Source organism: Vespula pensylvanica, chromosome 5 (genome assembly GCF_014466175.1).
Source record: "Vespula pensylvanica isolate Volc-1 chromosome 5, ASM1446617v1, whole genome shotgun sequence".
Lineage (NCBI taxonomy): Eukaryota > Metazoa > Arthropoda > Insecta > Hymenoptera > Vespidae > Vespula > Vespula pensylvanica.
Window position 1 is genome coordinate 9168897 of NC_057689.1, and position 22273 is coordinate 9191169.

Sequence of the window (22273 nt, forward strand, 5' to 3'; positions counted from 1 at the left end):
TGTTGTTGTTGTTGTTGTTGTTGTTGTTGTTGTTGTTGTTGTTGTTGTTGTTACATACTCTATATTCATGGCACGTGTTACATTATCAACCTTGCTTCATTCGCTATTTATTTCTTTTGTTTTATTTAATATACGTAATATACTCATGCTTCATAAACATTTACATGTTTAAACAATAAATGCAATAACATGAGTTATGGATGAGTTATGGATGGGCTATCTGGCCTGAAAGGAAAGTCATTTGAAATGAAATCATCATGAAAATAATTCGATGTCCATCATGTTAAACATTTATTTACGTATATAATACGTTACACACACACATGAAATATACAATCTAATAAATTTCATACATTTCACAAGTATACTAAGTAAATTACATCGTTTAATAATTGATGATAATAAAAGTTTTCAATGATCTTTGATTATTCAGAAATTATTAATAGCTTGTCAAAGAGTTTTACGATTTATTCTACACATTTGTATTATAATTTTATACGAATGATTATAATCTTTCTAAAACAAAAGATATATATACATATTAAACATACATACATGTATATATATATATATATACATATATATATATATACATATACATACATATATATATATATATACATATACATACATATATATATATATATACATATACATACATACATATATATATGTGTATATGTGTGTATATATATATATATATATATATATATATATATATATATATATACGTATAATAAAGTTACTAATAGAAATATCTTCAATTTCAGTTAATCCCAAAGCTAAATGCGACCGTAATGAGTGAGATAGAGAGGATACTTGATAACAAACCGTCCCGGCCACCGATGGTGTCGACTCTGGCACTTAGATGACAATCGATTTGCCCCCCCGGCAGTGGTGGGGGCTCTTTAGACGAGGGAGGAAGCCCGAAGAGCGAAGGTGGTAACAGTCAAGACCAGGAACAAACAAAGGAGGTGAACAACAAGTTGTCCTTCTGCGAGATACAATGAACATCATATACGGATAAATGAGAGATACACATACACACATACACACACACACACACACACACACACACACTATGTGCACACGCACGCAAGAAAGACACATCTACTTATACACATTAACAAATAATAATAATAATAATAATAATAATGATAATAATAATAATAATAATAATAATAATAATAATAATAATAATAATAATAATAATAATAATAATAATAATAATAATAATAATAATAATAATAATAGCAACAACAACAACAACAACAACAACATTAATAATAATAATAATAATAACAATAACAATAATAATGATAATGATAATGATAATGATAATGATAACAACAACAACAACAACAACAACAACAACAATAATAACAATGCCCTTGCGTTTCGATGAGGCTACACCAGATGTGGGAATGAATAGAAGAAAAAGAATTTCAGAGAGGAAATTGATGAAGAAAAAGGAGAAGATAAGATCGGAGGAGGAGTAGAAAGACGTGGACAAAAAAAGAAAAAAAAAAGAAAAGAAAAAAAAAAGGATTTGGAATTTTGTCATTCTGGTGTAAATATCGTCGTTGGATGTATTCGTAAAACGAGTTGATGACAATATCTTCAATTTGTCGAAAAAGTTCTCTCTCTCTCTCTCTCTCTCTCTCTCTCTCTCTCTCTCTCTCTCTCTCTCTCTCTCTCTCTCTCTCAAGTATATGTGTCTCTTTTTCTTTCTGTCATTTTCTTTCCTACATTTATTCAAAGAATTTGGACAAGAAAAAAATCCAGGAAAAAACAAGAAGAAATGAAGAAAGAAGATACGAATCATGAAGGAACAAATAGTCAGAGAAAGAGAGAGAGAGAGAGAGAGAAAGAGAAAGAAGAAATTTAGTAACTTATTAGACGTCGACACGACTGGATTTTTCGTTAGAATATTAAAATAAAATAAAAATAAAATATAAAGAAGAAGAAAAAGAAGAAGAAGAGGAAGTAGTAGAAAAAATAAGTAGAAAATGTTCATTATTACACGAAACTGACTCAAAAAGGGACAAAATTGAGTATATTTTCTTTCTTTCTCACACATCACACACATTTGCTTTTCGCGCGGTATTGTCACTCTTTCTGTTCCTTTCTTTTCTACATTCATCATTGAGAGAGTTCAGCAAAAGAAAAATCATCATAAAGAAGAAACAAGAAAGAAGAATACACGACGCAAAGAAACTAAAAGAGAAAAAAAGAGAGAAAGAGAGAAAGAGAGAGAGAGAGAGAGAGAGAGAGAGAGAGAGAGAGAAATAGAATAGAAAGAAGAAATTTGATAGCGTTTAATGTTGGCACAAACTTTGCATTTTTACTGAAAGGTTAAAGGAAAAAAAAAGAAAAAGAAAAAGAGGAAGAAAAAGGAAAAGAAAATGAAAAAAGTAAAGTAGAAAGCGTGCATGATACAAAACTGCACTAGCAAAGTATGTTTCTCTCTCTCTCTCTCTCTCTCTCTTTCTCTCCCTCTCTCTCTCTCTCTCTCTCTCTCTCTCTCTCTATCTCTGTGTTCTATCTCTATCTCTAGAGTAAGCTTTCTAAAACGTAGCAGACAAAAAAGGCTGTTGTATTTGTCGATCGAAACTTCTACTATTACTTTCTACTACTATTACTTTCTACTACTATTATTACTATTACTATTATTACTTCCTACTACTATTATTACTACTACTACTATTACTTCCTACTAGTATTACTAGTATTACTACTACTACTATTACTTCCTACTAGTATTACTAGTATTGCTACTATTGCTACACTACTACACTACTAGTGTTGCTGTTGTTGCTGATGATGATGATGCTACTGCTGCTACTTTATTTTCTAATATTTTTCTAATCGCCGACGATCGATGAAAATATTTCGTCTCGAAGCATACAGTAAAAGAATATTGAGACCTTTACTCATTTTCTAATGACGACAGAAAGAAATAAGAGAAAAAAAAATATGATTTATAATGATATATGACGATGATTAAAGACGATTTTTACGTAGGAAGTACAATTTCTATTCGCGTAATAATAATTATAATTATTAGAAATATAAGTATTATTTGTTATTATTATTACTATTATTATTATCATTATTATATTATTACTATCGCTTTTTTCATCAGGATACTTGTAATATTCGATCGAAAAAAAAGAAGAAAAAACAACAACAGATTAATACATTTAGCGATTACATAAGAATGAGATAAATAAACAAATTATTCGTCAAAGTACGAGTAAGAAGAAATCAGGAGAATGAGATTAATAATCACAAACATTGTGACTAATTTTTGGAAAATTGTGTGAATTTTTAAACGAATCGAATTAATTAATTTAATCGTTGAAAAAAAAGGAAAAGAAAAAGCAAAACAACAAAAAAGAAAAAGAAAACCCTAAAGGAAATCCAAAAAGAAAGAGAGAAAGAAATAAAAAGAAAAGAAAAACATCTTATCGCCATTTCGATGCCACAAAGCACAACTTTGATGATAAGCGCTAATTAACTACTACATAGTTTCCTATATAAATTGAGAATATTACCGTTAATCGAGTTGAAAGATTGTGAAGGGAGGATTTTAAGATTGCATTTTGACATGATTATACATATATATATGTATGTATGTATATATATATATATATATATATATATATATAAATTATAATAAAATAAAATAAAATAAATAAAATTATTAATGCGTGCGCTTGTTCAAAACAATATATCTATAGATACATAAATACACACTTATATAAATATATGTATGTATAACAGGAAGAATATTTTGCGAAAGAAATTTATGTTAGAAATCGTGATCGAGAATGAGAGAAAGAGAGTAAGAGTAAGAGAGAGAGAGAGAGAGAGAGAGAGAGAGAGAGAGAGAGAGAGAGAGAGAGAAATTATGAAAATAAAATATGACAAATAAGAGAAAATTAGGAGACGCTCTTTTTACTTTATAGCGTCGAAAATGAAAATTGAAAAATGAAAGATTAAAGAGATAAAGTAAGTGGAAAAATATAAGGAGAAAAAGATCGTTCGAGTTATAAAAAATAATTAGGACCAAGTTAAGTCTCGTTCATTATTCCATATGTACGTCATATATATGTAGTGCACAAGGACAATTATTAAGTTAAAAGGAATAAAACATGAGCTTTCGATAATTCAGATTTTTCTCAACTTAATCGTTAAAGATAGGACGATATTAAAGAGGATGAAAAGAAAAAGAAAGAGAAGAGTAGGAGAAGAGTCTAGTTTGTAAACGACAGAAACAAAAAAATTTATGATCTAAGAAAAAACGCGTTACTTTCGTCCGAATTCTATTAATTAGATTAAAGTAGACCTTTGAATACAGTTGTTTCTCTTATGACGATTCTCTAGAAGTAATAAATAATAAATGTGCACGCAAATTATGAAAGAAATTAAAACAAAAAAAAAATGGAAAAAGAGAAAAAAGGAAGAAATTAATGGAGACGAACTATTCCGTCTTGAAGAGTCTTATAAAAAACACAAAAAGAAGATGAAACAACAGAAGGAGGAAATATGTTTGATAATATTTTTAATATATTTTTGCCTTTGAAAAGAGAGGTAGTTCATATATACATACATGTACATTTTGCCTGCTTTGCCTGCTGATAGATAAAAATTACACTTGAAAAAATTGCGATAGTTTTGTGCATTTTGTGTGTGTGTGTGTGTGTGTGTGTAAGTACTTATGTATGTATATACACACAATATGCGTATACGTACACGTTGTTTATATGATATTGCTAAAAAAAAAAGAAAAACAGAAGAAAGAGATCAACAAACACGACATGTATATTTTGCCTGCTTTGCCTGCTGATAGATAAAAATTACACTTGAAAAAATTGCGATAGTTTTGTGCATTATATATATATATATATATATATATATATATATATATATATGTATGTATGTATGTATGTAAGTACTTACATATATATATACATATATGTATACATATATATGTAAGTACTTAGGTATGTATATACACACAATATGCGTATACGTACACGTTGTTTAGATGATATTGCTAAAAAAAAAGGAAAAAAGAAGAAAGAGATAAACAAACACGACATGTGTGCTAACATTGCTTTATCTTTAAAGTATCATCATTATACTTTTTTATACTTACATACATATGTATGTATATATAATGTCCGTCATTCACACGTCAATGTTCCTCTATTTTATATAGTTTTTAACACTCCTTCGATGAACTCTTTCATCGAACGCGAGAATAATATGGCGAAGTATTGAAAGGGGGGGGAGGGAGAGGAAGCAAGAAAAAAGTAAAACAGAAAACACAAAACAAAGAGAAGGATCTTACAGAAAAAAGAAAGAAGAAAAGTTCATCGAATGGATATAAACGAATCTCTTACAAAAATTTTATCGATTTCTCAAAATTTCGCATGTTTTACTATTTTTTATCTCATTCTCTCTCTATCTATTTCTCTTTCCCTCTTTCTCTCTCTTTCTCTTTTTATCTTTTTATTAATCTTTTTTTTCTCGCTTTATAAAAGCACATTTTCCTCGTAATCTCCGTTCGTACATTAATCAATCAATTGCGCCCTTCCTATACGAATTTAATAATTCATACATACATACATACACACATACACACACACACACACACTATTACTGTCTAGACACAAAGTTGATACCTACGACATATATATATTTATTCACATACATATATTGAATATTAAAAGAATTTTCTTATTTTTCTTTCTTCCACCTTACCTTTCTCCATCTCTCTCTCTTTCTCTCCCTCTCTCTTCCATCTCACCTTTCGCCCTCTCTCTCACTCTCTCTCTCTCCCTCTCTCTCTCATTTATGACCGCGTAAAGATAACTGTTCCCTTCTTCATTGTCATTGTTTATGAAATAATAAAAATCATGAAAACCGAATCGGGTGTATTCATTATTCTTCTTAATGATAGAATCGTTTGGTTGATTCACTTAACGATTTATTTTTAAAAAGAGCTATATGTGCCGAATGACATGGGTTCCTTTAAGAATTTTGACGAGTTTTTTTTTTCGTCATCCTATATTCACTTTTTCTCTTTCCCTCTCTTACACACATAAACACTTTTTTCTTTTTCATATTTTGTGTACATTTATTTATTTATTTATTTTTTTTTATTAATACTTAAAATAGTAAAGAAGCTAATACTAAAAATTAAAAAAAAACAATTTTATCTGCTTGAATTTATTCTGTTCACCATTATGAATATATCTGTTCACATGGATGAAGCTCGACAGATATAAAGAAAAATTTTTTATTGTTCTATTAGAAAAAAAACGAACGATTTTCTTAAAACAAAAAACCCATTTCATCCTTCTCGAGAGGGTATTACATGATACATTCAATTTCGATATTATGTCTCGAGTTCGTCGATCAGTAATTTTTAAATGTAGTATTAATATTGTTCGCAATGCAAAGAAAAATTCGAATCAAGTCTTGCGATCATATATGTCATGCTTCTCTTTCTCCTTTTATTTTTTTTTCTTTTCTCTTTAATTTTTTTATTTTCTTATTTTTTCCTCTCCTATTCTTTTCATATCTAAATTATATATTGATTTAAAAATAAGCTAGAAATTTAATTGCTCCCTATCAAATTTACACGACATGAGTATTATTCGTTATCCTTTATTTCAATCAAATGTACACGCACCTACTTACGTATAAATAATTATTTCGTTGCTTTCCTGTTTTTTTTTATTATCTCTCTCTCTCTCTCTCTCTCTCTCTCTCTCTCTCTCTTCTCTTCTCTTCTCTTCTCTTCTCTCTCTCTCTCTCTCCCCCTCTGTCACTTTATTTTTCTCTTATTCTTTTTCATTCTTTTTTCTCTCTTTTTCCCTCTCTCTTTTTCTCCTATTCTCTCTCTTTCTCTCTCTTACTCTCATTTCGACTTTGCGCATATTTTTGTATCATAACATATTCGAGAACGTTACGACGATTGTCGATAAATTCGATCTTCGACTATCGATCGCACATCGGCCAATTAACGTGAAAGAATACGTTCAATTCAACCGATATAGCAAATATAAGAAATATTGCGTACATTACAAGACAAACGGCGCCAACTTTTTTGTTCAACTTAAATTTGTAAAAAGCTGTGACCGAGTAGAAGCATATAACGCAAATGATTATTGATAAGACGCTATAAGAGAGAGCACCGGATACGATTTCGACGTCTTTGCCCGACATTAAAGTTTTTATCAGCCATGGTAGACCCAAACACAGAAGAATATCAAGAGTATTAGCACCCAACGTATTGCTCATTGCCATGTCACCATTACCTTGAAAGTATAAAAAAGAAAAAGAAAGACAAAAAGGATTAAAACGGAGAAGATAGTGACCGAACGATTGACAATTTGATTGTTAACATTTATTATGATTTATTGAGCAAGATAATAATACGAGTGAGATAAAAATAAAAAAAAAATATAGAGATAACAAAAAGTAAAAAAGAAGACAAAAAAAAAGAGAAAAAAAAAGAAAATTTAATCGTCCTTGTTACTTACCTTGTCTAGAAAGGATAACGATCGAAACAAGCTCGGGCATGTTACCACCAGCCGATAGAAACGTTATACCCATAACGGAATCAGGGATTCCCATGGTGTCCCCGACGACTGTCATCATCCAAGATACCATATAAGATGATACTACGATCCACATGGTACAAATGAAAAAAGTTAATAGGTACCACGAACGAAATCTTTTATATCTGGTGTCTGGTATGGTGACAAATAGGGAGATCCTTAAAGGCCAGGTAAAGTAAAACCATAACTTCATTAGCGAATTACCTTTCGGTAAAACGAACGGCGTATCTGAGAAAAGAAATATCGAAAGGAAATAGATAAGATGACAAAAAAATTTGAAAGAATTACAATTAAACATCATTGTCCTAAACCTACCTGGTTCAACATAATCGACCAATTCCTCGTTATTCTCCAGTGGTTCCTCGAAATTCTTATTAGTCGATTTAATTTCGGCCATCTTCGTGATGCTCTTTTTCCTGTATTCGGCAATTAGTTCACCGTGAACATATGGCTTGTACATACCGTGCACCATAGGATCGGTCGTCGGCTTTGAAGTCACTAACATTAAGAAAATTAATTATGCCACGTGGAATTTTTTTATTTTCCGTCATGTTTCTGATGATAGATAGACGAGAAGAAATTCAACAACAACAACAGAACAACAACAGCAGCAGCAACAACAACAACAACAACAACAACAACAACAACAACAACAACAACAACAACAACAACAACAACAACAACAACAACAACAACAACAACAACAACAACAACAACAACAACAACAACAACAACAACAACAACAAAAACACAACAACAACAACAACAACAACAACAACAACAACAATAATAATAATAATAATAATAATAATAAAGAATAAAAAGAGAGAGATAGAGATAGAGATAGAGAGAGATAAAATCAATGCAAGTATGAAACTTACCACTTTCCTCCGAAAACTCGGTACCGTTCCAACAAAGATGTTTGATCTTCTTATACCAACGTGTGATCCCTTCGCCACTGAACAGAAGGACCAAATAACCAACGAACAATACCATGAAGATTGTTGCTTCGTACCAGGTGATCAGGCCGTCCCACATAACCAATACCAACGAACCAACGGATATCACGTAGATTATGCAATCGCGCGACAGTATTTGCCATTCTAGCTGTATACCCTGTTGAAGATTTGCAAAAAAAAACTTTAATTGTGGGATTCTGATAACACATATATATACATATACATATATATATTCATATATATATATTTATATATATACATATATATATATATATATATATATATATATATATTTATATGTATATATACGTGATTTGTAAAAAGAAATCAATCAGGATCACAAGCAATCTAACAAGAAATCAAGTTCTCTCGGGGTGCGATTCGATCCGATAGACGTGATTTTCGTGACGATAAAAAGCCTTGTTGTCGATAATAATGGGAAAAAAAACAAAAACAAAGAACAAAAAAGGGAAATAAAAAAAATAAAAAAGAAGAAACAAAAGGCATATTGTATTTTCTGCGACGATGATAAAAAATTATATGCGCTTTGCATGTTCCTCACGAATGTCACGAGTGTCAGCGAATGATCGTTCTGAGACGAAGAAAAAAAGAAAAAACAAGTAATAACATAGAAAGAAAGAAAAAGAAAGGGAGTAAAAGAAAAAGGAAACATAAATAATAACAATAAAAACAACAAAAAGAAAAGAAAAAAAAGAAAAGAAGAAAAAAAACATTTCCCGGTTTTTAAATAATATTCCCTATCGCCACGCTCCTCCTCGTCCTATCTTGTTAGAGATATAACGCTCGAATCGTTAGATGTTAGAGTCACGAATTCGTTTCGTCGGATTTATTATCGTCTCGGAGCAATAATAATAATGTAACACGCACGATGTCGACCATCGTCGTCCTTGTGGTCGTCGTGGATGATTATCTTAGCACGGCTCTCTTCTAACGTGTAGTAGTAAAAGATATGATAAAATAAGATTTACCTACGATAATTGAATATCGATTATCTACTAGCGCCGTTTAAACTTTATCAACTACATTCTTTCGAATCCGTTCGTATGCAATAAAGAAAGATTTTAACTAAGATAGAAAGAACTTGAATATTTCTAACCCTATCCTCTCTCTCTCTCTCTCTCTCTCTCTCTCTCTCTCTCTCTCTCTCTCTCTCTCTATTTAAATTTCATTTTCTTTTCTCTCTCTCTTTTTTTTTTTATATTAGCGTATAATCGTATAAATTGTACAACATACGTACATATATCGTCATCATCATTCTGAAAATTACACAGTCAACAAAGAAGAAGGAGGTATGTATATATGTATGTATCTATGAATGTATGTATGTATGTATTTACGTATCTTGCTTAATTACAACTAGTTGATAGTTCTAATCATGAAGATACGCAGCTATATTAGATTTCTCTTCCTTTTTTCTTTTTCTTCATTAATGAATTGATTATTGAAATTTTAAATAATACCTGCGCTTGACGTCAACGACGCAATATTCTCAAGCAAAGTTATTTTTTATCCGAGATATTGTTGAATCGATTAAATTTCGAGTTCGATTAAATGGCGATACGATGACGAAGAAGCAGGTACTTATTTTGTTAATAATACTATATTTGATCTCACGAAGAGATATCGGACTCACTTGTCGAAAAAATATTGATCGTTGAAAGACAATACGACACGTGTATTTTTCGATATCTTGAATAATCAAAAGTTAATCGATTTATTTTTTTCTTTAACTTTTAATTGCGAATTAAAAAGAAAGAAAAAGAAATAAAAGAATTAATTACAAATACGGATTAATATCATACAATTTTGTCGGTGAAAACTTATGTGATAAAGTTTGATCGAAAATTGGACAGAAATATATATATATATATATATATATATATATTATATATATATATATATATATATATAATAGATAATATTTTATTAGATCATATTAGATAATATATTATTAGATTATATAACTTTTGTATACGTACATTTCTATGAACGCATATGCTCGAATATATAGCTTTTATACATATCGTATACATCGATAACCTTAAGTATATATTATGTACTTTAGTTACTAGCATTACTTCTTATCTTAGCACACTACGAAGACGATGTTAATTAGATGATAAATAGAGGTCAACTATTTAAAAAACACATTCTAAATTGCATTTTCTTTAAATATTTTAAAACTATAATGAACGTCCTTTACTGTCACATTATATAAAATTAAGGCACGTGCATGACCTTCAAAGATTTCAATGCGAAGAGGAAGAGATAAAAAAGAAAAAAGAAAATTTCACATACAAAAGAAACAATCTGAGTATACAATAACGATTATTCTATAATAAACAATGATTCGTAAGATTTTCATCGATCTATGATTATCCTAAATTATTCATCAAAAATCCCCATTTGTCTTTATAACTCTTTAAACGGGGAAATCCTATCATAGCTTTTATTTGCTGTCGATGAACGAACATGAAAAATCGATCATCTAATCACATACATATTGATCGAAGGATAATAATCGCAGTATTGCAATGAGTAAACAGAATCGGGGGAAATGAATAAGTAAGCGATTTGTCTAACCGGTTTGGAAGTTCAGTCGACTCATAAGATATAATTATTTCGCTAAAATACTATTAATGTTATCTTTTTATAACATAGGATTGTTAATTCGAGTTAAATCGAATTGATCATGACAAAAACAAAAATAAAAACAAAAATAGAAAATATTCAAACGAACACGCACACACTCGCACGCACACACGCGCGAGCGCACTCACACATACGCACATACACAAAGAGAAAAAAGGCAGAAGATAGAAAAATATAAAAAAAATCTGGATCACTACTCACTTTTATTGCTGAAAGTGCTCCACAGGCTGTAGTAGCAAAAGTATTGAATACTGCACTACCAACTACGGTACCAACTCCAAGGTCAGATTCAGTTAAGAAGGTACCAACGACACTGACGAATAATTCGGGAAAACAGCTGGCAGTAGCAAGAAATGTGGCACCAGCAACATCAGCTGAGATATTCAATCCCGAACAGATGCAATCGAGTGCTGGTAAGAGATAATCGTTACAGACGAAAGCAGTCAATAAAAAGCAATAAAAGCCGAAGAATGCGTGTAGCAGAGCCGCCCCCTTTTCACGTTGTTCCGGCGTAAAGATGTCTTTTGGGAAGTCATTGATCGAACGAGGCATACAATTTTTCTGATTTTCCTCGATCTCCTTGATCACCAGTTCTAAAACGACCAGTAACGTATTTGATAAGTTATGATCTGTGATATATATATATGCTTATATACGTCTTGTTATATACAACCATCTCTTTGGATTAATTCTTATCGACGTAAAGAATACGTAAGTATATATAAAAATGTTTGATAGCAACAATAGAATGGAATTCATGGTTTTACATATCGAGTTTAGAATTAATGTTCTTTTATCATCGTAATAAATTATACATTTTCGTCGAAATAATTTATGTTGTTAGTTAATATTTTTTTAGCCACTATATGCTAATACGATGTTATAATATATAAATATCATTATTTCTAAGAAAAAACTCTTCGAGCTATAAAAGTTATTATTATCTTTCTACTACTATTGCTTGAATTAACGTGAAAGAAAAGTTTTTTCCTATATTTGAACTTATTTATTTATTTATTTAACTTTTTTTAGTATAATTATTGTACTATTTGTAATTAGAAGTTAATAATATCATGTATTTGTTAAAATATGATGTAGATCTTTTAATTGAAAAGAACTTGTTAATAAAATACGAGGACGATGGAGATAACAATCAAAACGCTAAACTATTCACCTGAATAATGCATCGATACGTTATAATCTTATACACACACGCACGAATAAGATACGGAAAAGTTCTTCGTTTGGATGTTCTAAGTTTGTCTAATTTTTTATCTTTTGCAATAATATATTTTCCACGTATTTGTCGCGTGAAATAATAATTGAAAATCACAAAGATCTAGATGTGTGTGTATTTGGCAAGATGTCTTTTTTTACCTTCTTTTGTTTGCAATATTATTAACTCTTTGCTTTATTCTTCTCTTTGAACGTAGTACTTCGAATGTAAAATTATCCTTACAATTAGGGAAAGAAAAGAGACGACGCATTTTTTTGAAAATTCTTCTTCGACTTCCTCAAAGGTATGCATTCAAATAAGATCTTATTAGCGAAGCGAATAGGTTGAAAGAAGAAAAAAAGGAAATAAAGTATAACCGACGGAGTAAAATTATCTTCTGATAGGATTTTCCCGCGCGATATACGTCTATGTTTAAAGAAACTATGAATTCCAATCAGAATAATAATAAAATGATTGCTCTCTCTCTCTCTCTCTCTCTCTCTCTCTCTCTCTCTCTCTTTCTCTTAATCGAATTTTTTCATCTACCTAACAGGTGATCGTTCTTCGAATGATCGATGACTCCCGATCAATGTACGTTTACGTATATATATATATATATATATATATACACACACACGCGCGCGCGTATATATATATACATACATATATTTGTAGTTTAATAATATTATACCGAAACTACAAATTCCAATACCAATGATAATAATGATTGCTTTTGATCAAATTTTTTCACTTATTGATGATCGTCCTTCGAATGATGATGAATGACTTCCAATCGATATATATATACGTATATATCTACATATATTCTTAACTTTAAATAATATTCTTTAAATCCGTTGAAAAATTAGAAGGAATATCTAATAATTATTTATTTATTTATTTATTTATTATTATTATATACAATGTATATATATATATATATATATATATATATTTCTTTTTCTTTTGTAACATTTTTGTTCAAACAGATCGATGAAAACAAAGTTCAAGATCAAAGATCGTTAAACGATTACACTCACCAGCATTATCGTTACGATGCGCTTGCACTAACTGCAAGCACGTGGATAAATAACCGACGAATATGACGGTAGAAAGTACGAAGAATTTCAAGCCGTTGTTCATAACTCTCGTAATTACGTATATAAGTTATAAATCCTTAAGAGACGCGTTGTCGATTTAACACATACTTGGTTGTCTACTTTTTTAATCTTACACTACGAATGATGACACCGACATAAGACAACTAAAGTGACTACCTACGCTAAACTGCTTCTTCTGCAGCGGCTTCGGCATTTATGATAGACTTAGCTGATTACGAGTCCCTCTTACCCCCTCCTTCTTACCGCTTTCTTGTACGTGCACAACTTTATCTTCGGTGTGTCATTCGACCGTTGCAAAATAGGATACGCGTATTATACGAAAGTATTCGCGTAGATAACTTTGATCATCGATTCTCTCGTATGTATTAGTAGTTAGTTGAAGAGATCGGAATAGATTATTTTATTTAATCAACTCTATCCCTGCTCTCCATCTCTTAATTTTACTGTACTCCTTCCTCTTCCTCCCCTCCTTACGTCCCTCCACGAATCCCTCTTACTTATCTTAATTCTTGATCTTGATATTCATTGGCAATTTCGTGATCATTTTAAACCTTGAACTACTAGTGCGAAGATCTTCGTATTTAAAATATATTTCTCTAGTTCTATAATTATGTTTTATGATCTTTATGTATAATATATGCGAGGACACAGAAAAAAAGAAAGAAAAAAGAGAAAAACAATTGTGACACATAGAATTTAATCGGTCGATTGAAACTTGGAAATTCCCTCAAAGGAATGTTAAAATTCAGTATCGATAACGTTTACAGGTAATTAACTAAATCGGATAGAAATGATAAATCGTTTTATATTGTCCAAGATTGGCAACATAATATCTACATTTACGTATATATCATTTATATATGTTAGTATTGTACAATTATATCTTATTGTATTTCAGCAATTAATTTCAACGATACGTGGTATATGTATCTTCAACTCTGATATTCTCTTAAATTACTATGAAGATCATAGTTTACAATATAGAACATTATTATTTCTTTATAAAAGGAATAGGATTTAATCAGACCAATGCAGTGCAAAGAATATTACTATATATACAGTAGCTAGGATATTTCATTGCATCATTCTGAATTACATTACATAATTTTTGTGTTTTAGTCTGCTTTTAAATAACTGTCAGGAAGATATTCAAGGAAGAGAAAAAATATAAGAGAGCAAAAAGATTAAGAAACCTAATATAAGGTACACTATTTTTTACATAAAATTATACTCTATATATATGTATAAGCACCGACATATAAAATAAATATAATAGTATAGAACTACCAATATTTAAAAGTACGTATCAATGAAAATAAACATATCTTTAATAACAAATTATGATCTCTATAATCCTTTCCTTTAAACAAATAAAAGAAAGTCTAAATAAAAAGAATTTCATAATCTTGTGACAATCTTATGATTTGTTTATATAAAAAATGTATATGTTTGGAAGAATTTCCTAATATCTAACATTTGTGCCTGTTCCATTGACGTTTAAAATATTTCACGTTTTTTAGACAATATTTTTAGTTATTATAATTAGTCTCTTAAACATATGTTATAAATACATTCTTTGCATAATTGTTTCAATACTTTGTATCTACATAAAAAAGTAATTAATTCCATTGGCATAGTAGAAAATGTACTTTGATAAAAGGCATTCTATACGTATCTCGATATTAAAGAAATCTAATAAAGATCGAATAAAATGAGATACTTGAGGAACAATGATTACTTTCTGTTCATAAAGTATAATTATTTAACTGTTTCCTTTCTGTTTGGTTTATCTTTGCCATACATAGAATCCAAAAATAAACCCACAAATACTATAAATGTACTTATCCATTGTCTAGGTAAAAGACTATTACCAAAAATTAATATAGATCCTAAGACAGTGAAAAATTTTCTAGTAGTAGTTATTATGGAACATGGTAATGGACCAAATTCAGCAACTGTTAAAAATATGAAATATTGTCCAAATGCTCCGGCCAAAGAAAATGTTGAGATATGCCAAATAGTAGATGGATAACGTTGTAAGAATTTAATAAATTCAAACAATTCTCCAGAGATAAGGATCACTATTCCACTAAATACAACAGACCATTGATTCATATTGAGCATCATATGTCCAGATTTAGATTTATGTTCTGCTCTCATACGTTCTTGTACAGCGCTTGTTAATCCATCCATCGTTAATGATAACAAAAGTAGTAACTCCCCAAACCATGTTTGTCCTTCTATTTGTTTACTTGCACTTCCATCCTTATACATAAATAAAGCAACTCCAATCACGATCAAAAATATAAAAACATACTTTCTGATTGGATATACCTGTAAAAAAAAGAATTTGTTGTTTAGATTACTTGAAATAATTTGATTTGAATTAGTTGAATTAAAACAAATTGATAAACTATTTCACCTTGTTGCCCAATAATACACCAAGCACCATAACAGGTATGGGTTTTCCAGATTTTCCTATCACTTGAGTTGGATAGCTTACAAATTGTAAAGCCATATTACTACAGACCATAGCAAGCAGATACGTTAAAGAAGAAATAGCATAATATAATGTAGGTGTTGTATCTTCACCCTGTTTCATAACTGTTAATAAAATCATCTTAGCAAACATGTAATTAACCAAACATTGAGTGAAAACGAGAGCAAACATATAAGTAAATTTCTCTTTATTCTTCTCATCACCATATTGACCTCTCGTTATCTTCTCTTGTAGCATGCCAAAATAAAAGTAACATATGAAAATACCGGCAGCACAAATAAGTAGTTTGGAATGTTGATTGTTCGACATCTCGCACGATAAATCATCTATCGTCATAGAATATAATTCACTATTTATTATTTTATAAGCTTAAACATTAAAATGCTATTATAGTCATATCCATGTCTTATTTCTCTCACAAAATTTTAACTTTCAAGTATGACACGTAAATATACGTGGCATTAAATGATAGGTTATAACCAGTTCATATATTGGTACAAGTATATTGGTGAAAAAGACTATGAACGTGTACAGCGCCGCTCTACACACAAATTTTAAGATAGATTCGACAGCTATAACGATTTGAAGTTAGTTTGGTAATAGCGGTAACCTCAAATCCAAACATTCTTCAGGCATCACAATTCTACACTGTGAATCTGCAAATATAATTAAATCAAATGAATTCTACATGAAATATACAATTTTATTTTTCATTCTAATTATTCATTATTTTATTTTGAAAACATTTCTGAAATATTTCAGAAATTAGACATTAAATTAGAATACGGCATTATATCATTTTATGTGACAGTTACCATAAAGACTTTCTTGACACAGATGTTTGATTAAATTACATATCTTTAAAATCAAATAGACAAGCACATTTATTTTTTGTTTTTTAAAGAGAAAGTAACCACAATATCTCACGATTTTTACGTTTTATAATATCAAATATGTCTAATCTACGGTATATCGTGTTATGGATCATATTATTTTTATTGTTTATAATTAGTTTTTCTAATGAAGAAAACGATCATTGTGGAAGTAAAGCAAATAGACAATCACACTTTACTCAAAATGAACAAGAACAATGTTGGGTGAATGATATTAAAATGTTGGAAATAAGAGATAATAAAAAAAGACAAAGTATTGAAAAAATGACAAAGATAAATGGTGGTACATTTTCAATAGGAACAAACAATCCAATTTTTGTAGCGGATGGTGAAGGACCGAAAAGAGAAGTTGTACTGGATGATTTCTACATAGACAAATTTGAAGTTAGTAATCAAGATTTCTCTGAATTTGTGAGTTTAACTGGATATAAAACAGAAGCAGAAAAATTTGGAGATTCTTTCGTTTTTGAAGGTCTTTTAGAAGAAAATGTTAAGAGGGAAATAAAAGAAGCAGTGGCTCAAGCACCATGGTGGCTACCTGTAAAAGGTGCTACATGGCAACATCCTGAGGGACCTAAGTCAAACATAACGAGTAAGTTTATCAAATCATAAATAAGATAATACAATAGAGTTTATTATGCTTGCTTTTTTGTATTTGGAATTTTAAATATTATTGTATGATGGTGCAACGTGTATTATTTATTAATATATAAATACAATTATAAATACAATATATAACATATAACATATATATATATAACTTATTAATATTCAGTCAGGATGGATCATCCAGTCATTCATGTTTCTTGGAATGACGCATTCTCATATTGTAGTTGGTTGGATAAAAGATTACCAACAGAGGCAGAATGGGAAGTTGCATGTAGAGGAGGATTATCAGACAGATTATTTCCTTGGGGAAATAAATTAACTCCTAACGAACAGTTTAGGTATTGGACTATTCTTAAATTAAAAATAATATATGAATGGTTATGTACACTTAAATTTTATTTATTTTTTTTGTTTTTTTAGAGCAAATATTTGGCAAGGAAAATTTCCATATAATAATACAAAAGAAGATGGATATCTTGGTACTGCTCCAATTACCAAATTTTTACCGAATTCATATGGATTACATAACATAGTCGGTAATGTTTGGGAATGGACATCAGACTGGTGGTTTACAAAGCATACAAGTGATCAAATAAAAGATCCTGTGAGTAATAATAATTTAGAATGAATTTTACTTGTATTTTGATTATTATTCATATGAACTTTTTTTAATGTTAATTGTTAAATGTTTTAGAAAGGGCCACTGAGTGGAACAGACAAAGTAAAGAAAGGTGGTTCCTACCTGTGTCACAAAAGCTATTGTTATCGATATAGATGTGCTGCACGTAGTCAAAATACTCCTGATACATCTGCAGGAAATCTTGGTTTTCGATGTGCTATGTCAGCATAACATGTACAATAACATTTTGCCAAGAACATTATATTTTATTAAATAATTATATTTTAATTAAAAACATCTTAATGTTCAACATTGCACTGAGAATAAAGTTTACGAATTCTTCGGAACAAAGTTTTTTTCACTAATTATTGATTCATGTAATCTAAAACAATATTCTATTTTTTATTAGACATGTCAAAGCAATGAAACTAAAATAGAAAAAAAACTGAGAAAAGAAAACTAAAACAAATTAAACTAAAAAAAAGTAAATTCAAAAAATTAAATGAAAAAGGAAAACAAACTCAAAACAACAAATAAAAGTAAAACATAATGTATCAAAGCAAAAATATAATGTATAAAAACAAAAGTAAAATGTATAAAAAACAAAATAAAATTGCCTGTTCTAGCAGAACATACCTAACAAAAATTACACAGCTGAAATTTATTAATAAATTACAGTTAGGCATAAAAATTATTCATTCATCTGAAAATGTTTTAATAAATTTGTATTTTAGAATCAATCATGAATTTATGTTTACATTTAAATTAATTTATTTTTACAGTTACATAGACAAAGTAACACACATAATCTATTATAATCTATAGTATTATATTATAGATTAAACATATATTTGGAATTCAAAAACGGAAGAAACATGTTAGCAATAAAATATGAATATATGAACAAAAAATTGTCATTATTATTGATTAATTTTTAAAACAATCGATATTCTTTAGTTAATTGTTTCCTCAAATTTAGTATTTATTCATTATATTTGTATTTTAATTATGTTTCATTAAACCTATATCTCAAATTAAAAAAGCATATGTTTACATAAACGTATATATTAATAAAAAATGAACCATTATTAAAAAGCAGATTTTTAAATAATCCTTATAATTTTTTATCAATACTGATAATAATTTATTCTGATTTATGTCTAAGTTATATTTAATTAAATCTATAACTGAAATTTAAAGAACACGTGTTTACATAAATACAAATATTAATTAAAAAAAATATCAACGCAAGAAGTTTTTAAAACTCAATATTCTTCTATTTTTTTTTTTTTTGTATCTAATATTAATTCAGCAGATATGTATTTAAATTATATTTAATTAAATCTATATACTTGTGAAATTCAAAGGACATACACACATTATATAAATACATACATTAAACATTAAGGCACAAGAAAAAGTTTTGAGATAATTAATATATCCTTTCATTAATAGCTTTATTGAATCAAATATTACTTCTCATTAAATTTATATTTAAATTATATTCAATTAAAAAATTATATACCTAAAATTGAAAAAACACATGTTCATATAAATGTATATATTAATAAAATTTAGTCACAAGAAATTTTAGAATTAATTTATATTTATCTGTTAAATGTTTTTTTTTTTTTTTAATCTAACATTAATTTATTAGATTTTTTCTTAATTACATTTCATTGAACCTATATCTAAACTTAAAAGAATACATATTAACATAAATGCATATATTAAAAAAAGTGAAACATTAGTAAGAATAAGATTTCAAAATAATCTTGATTGTTTAGTAAGCTGTATATATCAATACTAACATTAATTCATTAGATTTTTTTCTGAAATTATATTTGACTAAACTTATATCTGTAATATAATGATACACTACATGATCACATAAATGCATATATCATAAAAAATTAGTCATTAGGAACAAAATGGAGAAAATATTTTACTAATCTATTTTCTTCTAGTCCCTTTTTTCAAACACTTTAATAATAAATACAAAAACAGAAGAATTGTTTAAAGAAATCTATATCCTTTTTATAACTTCTTTCCACCATAACAATAATCTACTCGATTCATAAATTTACATCATGTTTCATGAAATCTGTTTCTGAATTTCAAAAAAATCACAAATTAGCATAAATACCTAAATTATTACAAAGTAAAGCATTAAAAAGAAAAAGAATATTTAAACTAATCTATATTCTTACAACTTTTTTCTGAATTTGATGATAATCCATTAAGTTTGAACTTGAATTATATTTTGTTTAATCTAATCCTACAATTCGAATGACACATATTTCCTTAAATGTATAGATATGTAGAGAAAATTCAGGATGATGAAGACATTCTTAAAATGAATCATCTAATAGTTTTTGTCTTCATTCTAGAAATCTTAAAATACTCTATTCTATTTTCAAAAAATAAAAAAGAAAAATATAACTAGAAAATAATTAACAAATTCAGAATGAAAATATCACAAATCATGTTTGTTATTAGTCAACAATGAATTGTGAAAGAGTTGATATTGAAAATAGACAAAAAAACTAATTGCGTTAAGAATGATCTTATTGAATGCAAAAAACAACTATCAGGATAATATTTGTACCGTTGCATTTAGGTTGCATTGATTTTGTACAGTTTCGTCTGCAGAAAAAACATCATATAAGTATATTATATCATTGATATTAAGTTAATCCTAAAGATTTGTATATATCTGAAAATAATAACGATATGGAATATTCAATACATCATGTATGTTTCGAAATTTAAAATTAATGACAAATTTTGGATAAATAGAAAAATATATTGCACATTAGTGATGTAAAGAAAGAATATTACACATACATATTTCTCAAAGAACTTTTTGTTTCGTGAAAAAATAAAAATTTGGACAACTATAGTAACGATATGATAAAGTCATTATTGAATAACTTGTCACCATTTTTCTTTTCTTCTTTCACTCAGTAATGACATCTGCAACAGAAAAAGAATATTAATCCCGGAGCAGGAAATTGATGATTTGCGTTCTTGATTCAGGCCTCTGCCTACTTAAAACTACTTATTCTCTCAAAAGTATGTTACCTACCCTACCTAACCTTATATTTAAAAAGAGTGGCAAAAGCAATCTCACCAATCACAATTACTCCATGATTCTCAAACATTCTACTCGGATACGAAAATCCTACATCTAGAGAGTAGTGCTCCAGAGCACTCTTTCAGCCAAAGCTTGAAGCATTCTTCATATCTCTCATACTAATCTCTTATACTCCATTTCATATTAATAATAATTTTCCTGAAATTGACTGTTAAAATTAGCATTCATTACATTATTATGGTATTAATCAATTAATATAAGCAATAGTTGAAAAGTTATTTAAGTTCTTTCAATATTTATCCAATTTCATTACTATTATTTAATATTTTGTTAGTGGAAACATTTCACATTGAATATTATAAACAAATTAATAAGAGTTAGAAACTATTCCATATACTATATCAGTATTTTAGATATTTATTGAATTTTAATTAATATTTTTGTTTAATAAATATTGGCGAAAATTCCACTTTATAAGTATTACACAACACACACGACACCGAAATTTTTAAATTAGGACGCACAAACGCGAAAATGCAAAGAAGCACTTAAAAATACCCGGACATAGCAGAATTAATCCAAACATCTCCGGAAATAATTAATTTGCCTGGAAGCACACAAATTTTGTCCGAATTGAGTCAGACCTGTCGGAAATCAAATTAGATCGCGTAAACGCACAAATACATATAATCACCCGTAAACCCTCGAACTTAGCTGAATTTATTCAAATTTGTCGAGAATAAATAAATTTGCATGGTAACAAGCGAAATTTAGCCGAAATAAATTGGAACTGCACGGAATTTTTAAATTAGATCTAGTACTTCTGAAAATGCATAAAACCACTTAGAATCATCCAAACTTAGCCAAATTTACTCGAACCTGTCCGGAATTAATGAAATTTCCTGGAAGCACACGAATTTTGTCCGAGTTGAGTCGGCCCTAAAGTGAT

General features: G+C 28.8%; 4 protein-coding genes and 1 long non-coding RNA gene across 13 annotated transcripts in view; 3 read left to right on the forward strand and 2 right to left on the reverse strand.

Moving 5' to 3' along the window:
- LOC122629524 (voltage-gated potassium channel subunit beta-2) overlaps positions 1-1089 on the forward strand; it is an 18244-nt gene extending 17155 nt beyond the window's left edge. For all 4 annotated transcript variants that reach the window (XM_043813042.1, XM_043813043.1, XM_043813040.1 and 1 more), the window contains one exon: positions 771-1089. In XM_043813042.1, coding sequence (XP_043668977.1) covers positions 771-872 — 102 coding nt within the window. In that variant the 3' untranslated portion in view covers positions 873-1089. The remainder of the gene's footprint in view (positions 1-770) is intronic.
- A 5747-nt stretch (positions 1090-6836) lies between these two features.
- Positions 6837-13664, reverse strand: LOC122629521 (sodium/potassium/calcium exchanger 4-like). Of its 2 annotated transcripts, XM_043813034.1 has the most exons (6): positions 13526-13664; positions 11471-11862; positions 8519-8753; positions 7953-8135; positions 7560-7865; positions 6837-7334 (listed from the first exon to the last, which is right to left on the reverse strand). In XM_043813034.1, the coding sequence occupies exons 1-6, from the start codon at positions 13626-13628 to the stop codon at positions 7015-7017; spliced, it is 1539 nt and encodes a 512-aa protein (XP_043668969.1). In that variant the 5' UTR covers positions 13629-13664; the 3' UTR covers positions 6837-7014. The 2 variants fall into 2 exon arrangements, with proteins under 2 accessions (XP_043668969.1, XP_043668968.1); XM_043813033.1 differs by having other exon boundaries at positions 7560-8135.
- A 420-nt stretch (positions 13665-14084) lies between these two features.
- On the forward strand, positions 14085-14944 carry LOC122629530. Its single transcript, XR_006327286.1, has 2 exons — positions 14085-14373; positions 14505-14944. It is a non-coding gene; the product is annotated as an uncharacterized LOC122629530 (long non-coding RNA).
- Positions 14394-16590, reverse strand: LOC122629527 (solute carrier family 35 member B1). 2 transcript variants are annotated; one of them, XM_043813050.1, is made up of 3 exons: positions 16373-16590; positions 16029-16210; positions 14394-15940 (listed from the first exon to the last, which is right to left on the reverse strand). In XM_043813050.1, exons 1-3 carry the CDS (start codon positions 16440-16442, stop codon positions 15365-15367), a joined length of 828 nt encoding a protein of 275 aa, XP_043668985.1. In that variant the 5' UTR covers positions 16443-16590; the 3' UTR covers positions 14394-15364. The 2 variants fall into 2 exon arrangements, with proteins under 2 accessions (XP_043668985.1, XP_043668984.1); XM_043813049.1 differs by having other exon boundaries at positions 16029-16590.
- Positions 16591-16683: 93 nt separating this feature from the next.
- On the forward strand, positions 16684-18565 carry LOC122629526 (formylglycine-generating enzyme). 4 transcript variants are annotated; one of them, XM_043813045.1, is made up of 5 exons: positions 16684-16702; positions 17119-17591; positions 17775-17946; positions 18029-18212; positions 18303-18565. In XM_043813045.1, exons 2-5 carry the CDS (start codon positions 17219-17221, stop codon positions 18456-18458), a joined length of 885 nt encoding a protein of 294 aa, XP_043668980.1. In that variant the 5' UTR covers positions 16684-16702; positions 17119-17218; the 3' UTR covers positions 18459-18565. The 4 variants fall into 4 exon arrangements, with proteins under 4 accessions (XP_043668980.1, XP_043668983.1, XP_043668979.1 ...); XM_043813048.1 differs by having other exon boundaries at positions 16689-16755; XM_043813047.1 differs by lacking the exon at positions 16684-16702 and having other exon boundaries at positions 17100-17203; positions 17298-17591.
- The last annotated feature ends 3708 nt before the right edge of the window (positions 18566-22273 follow it).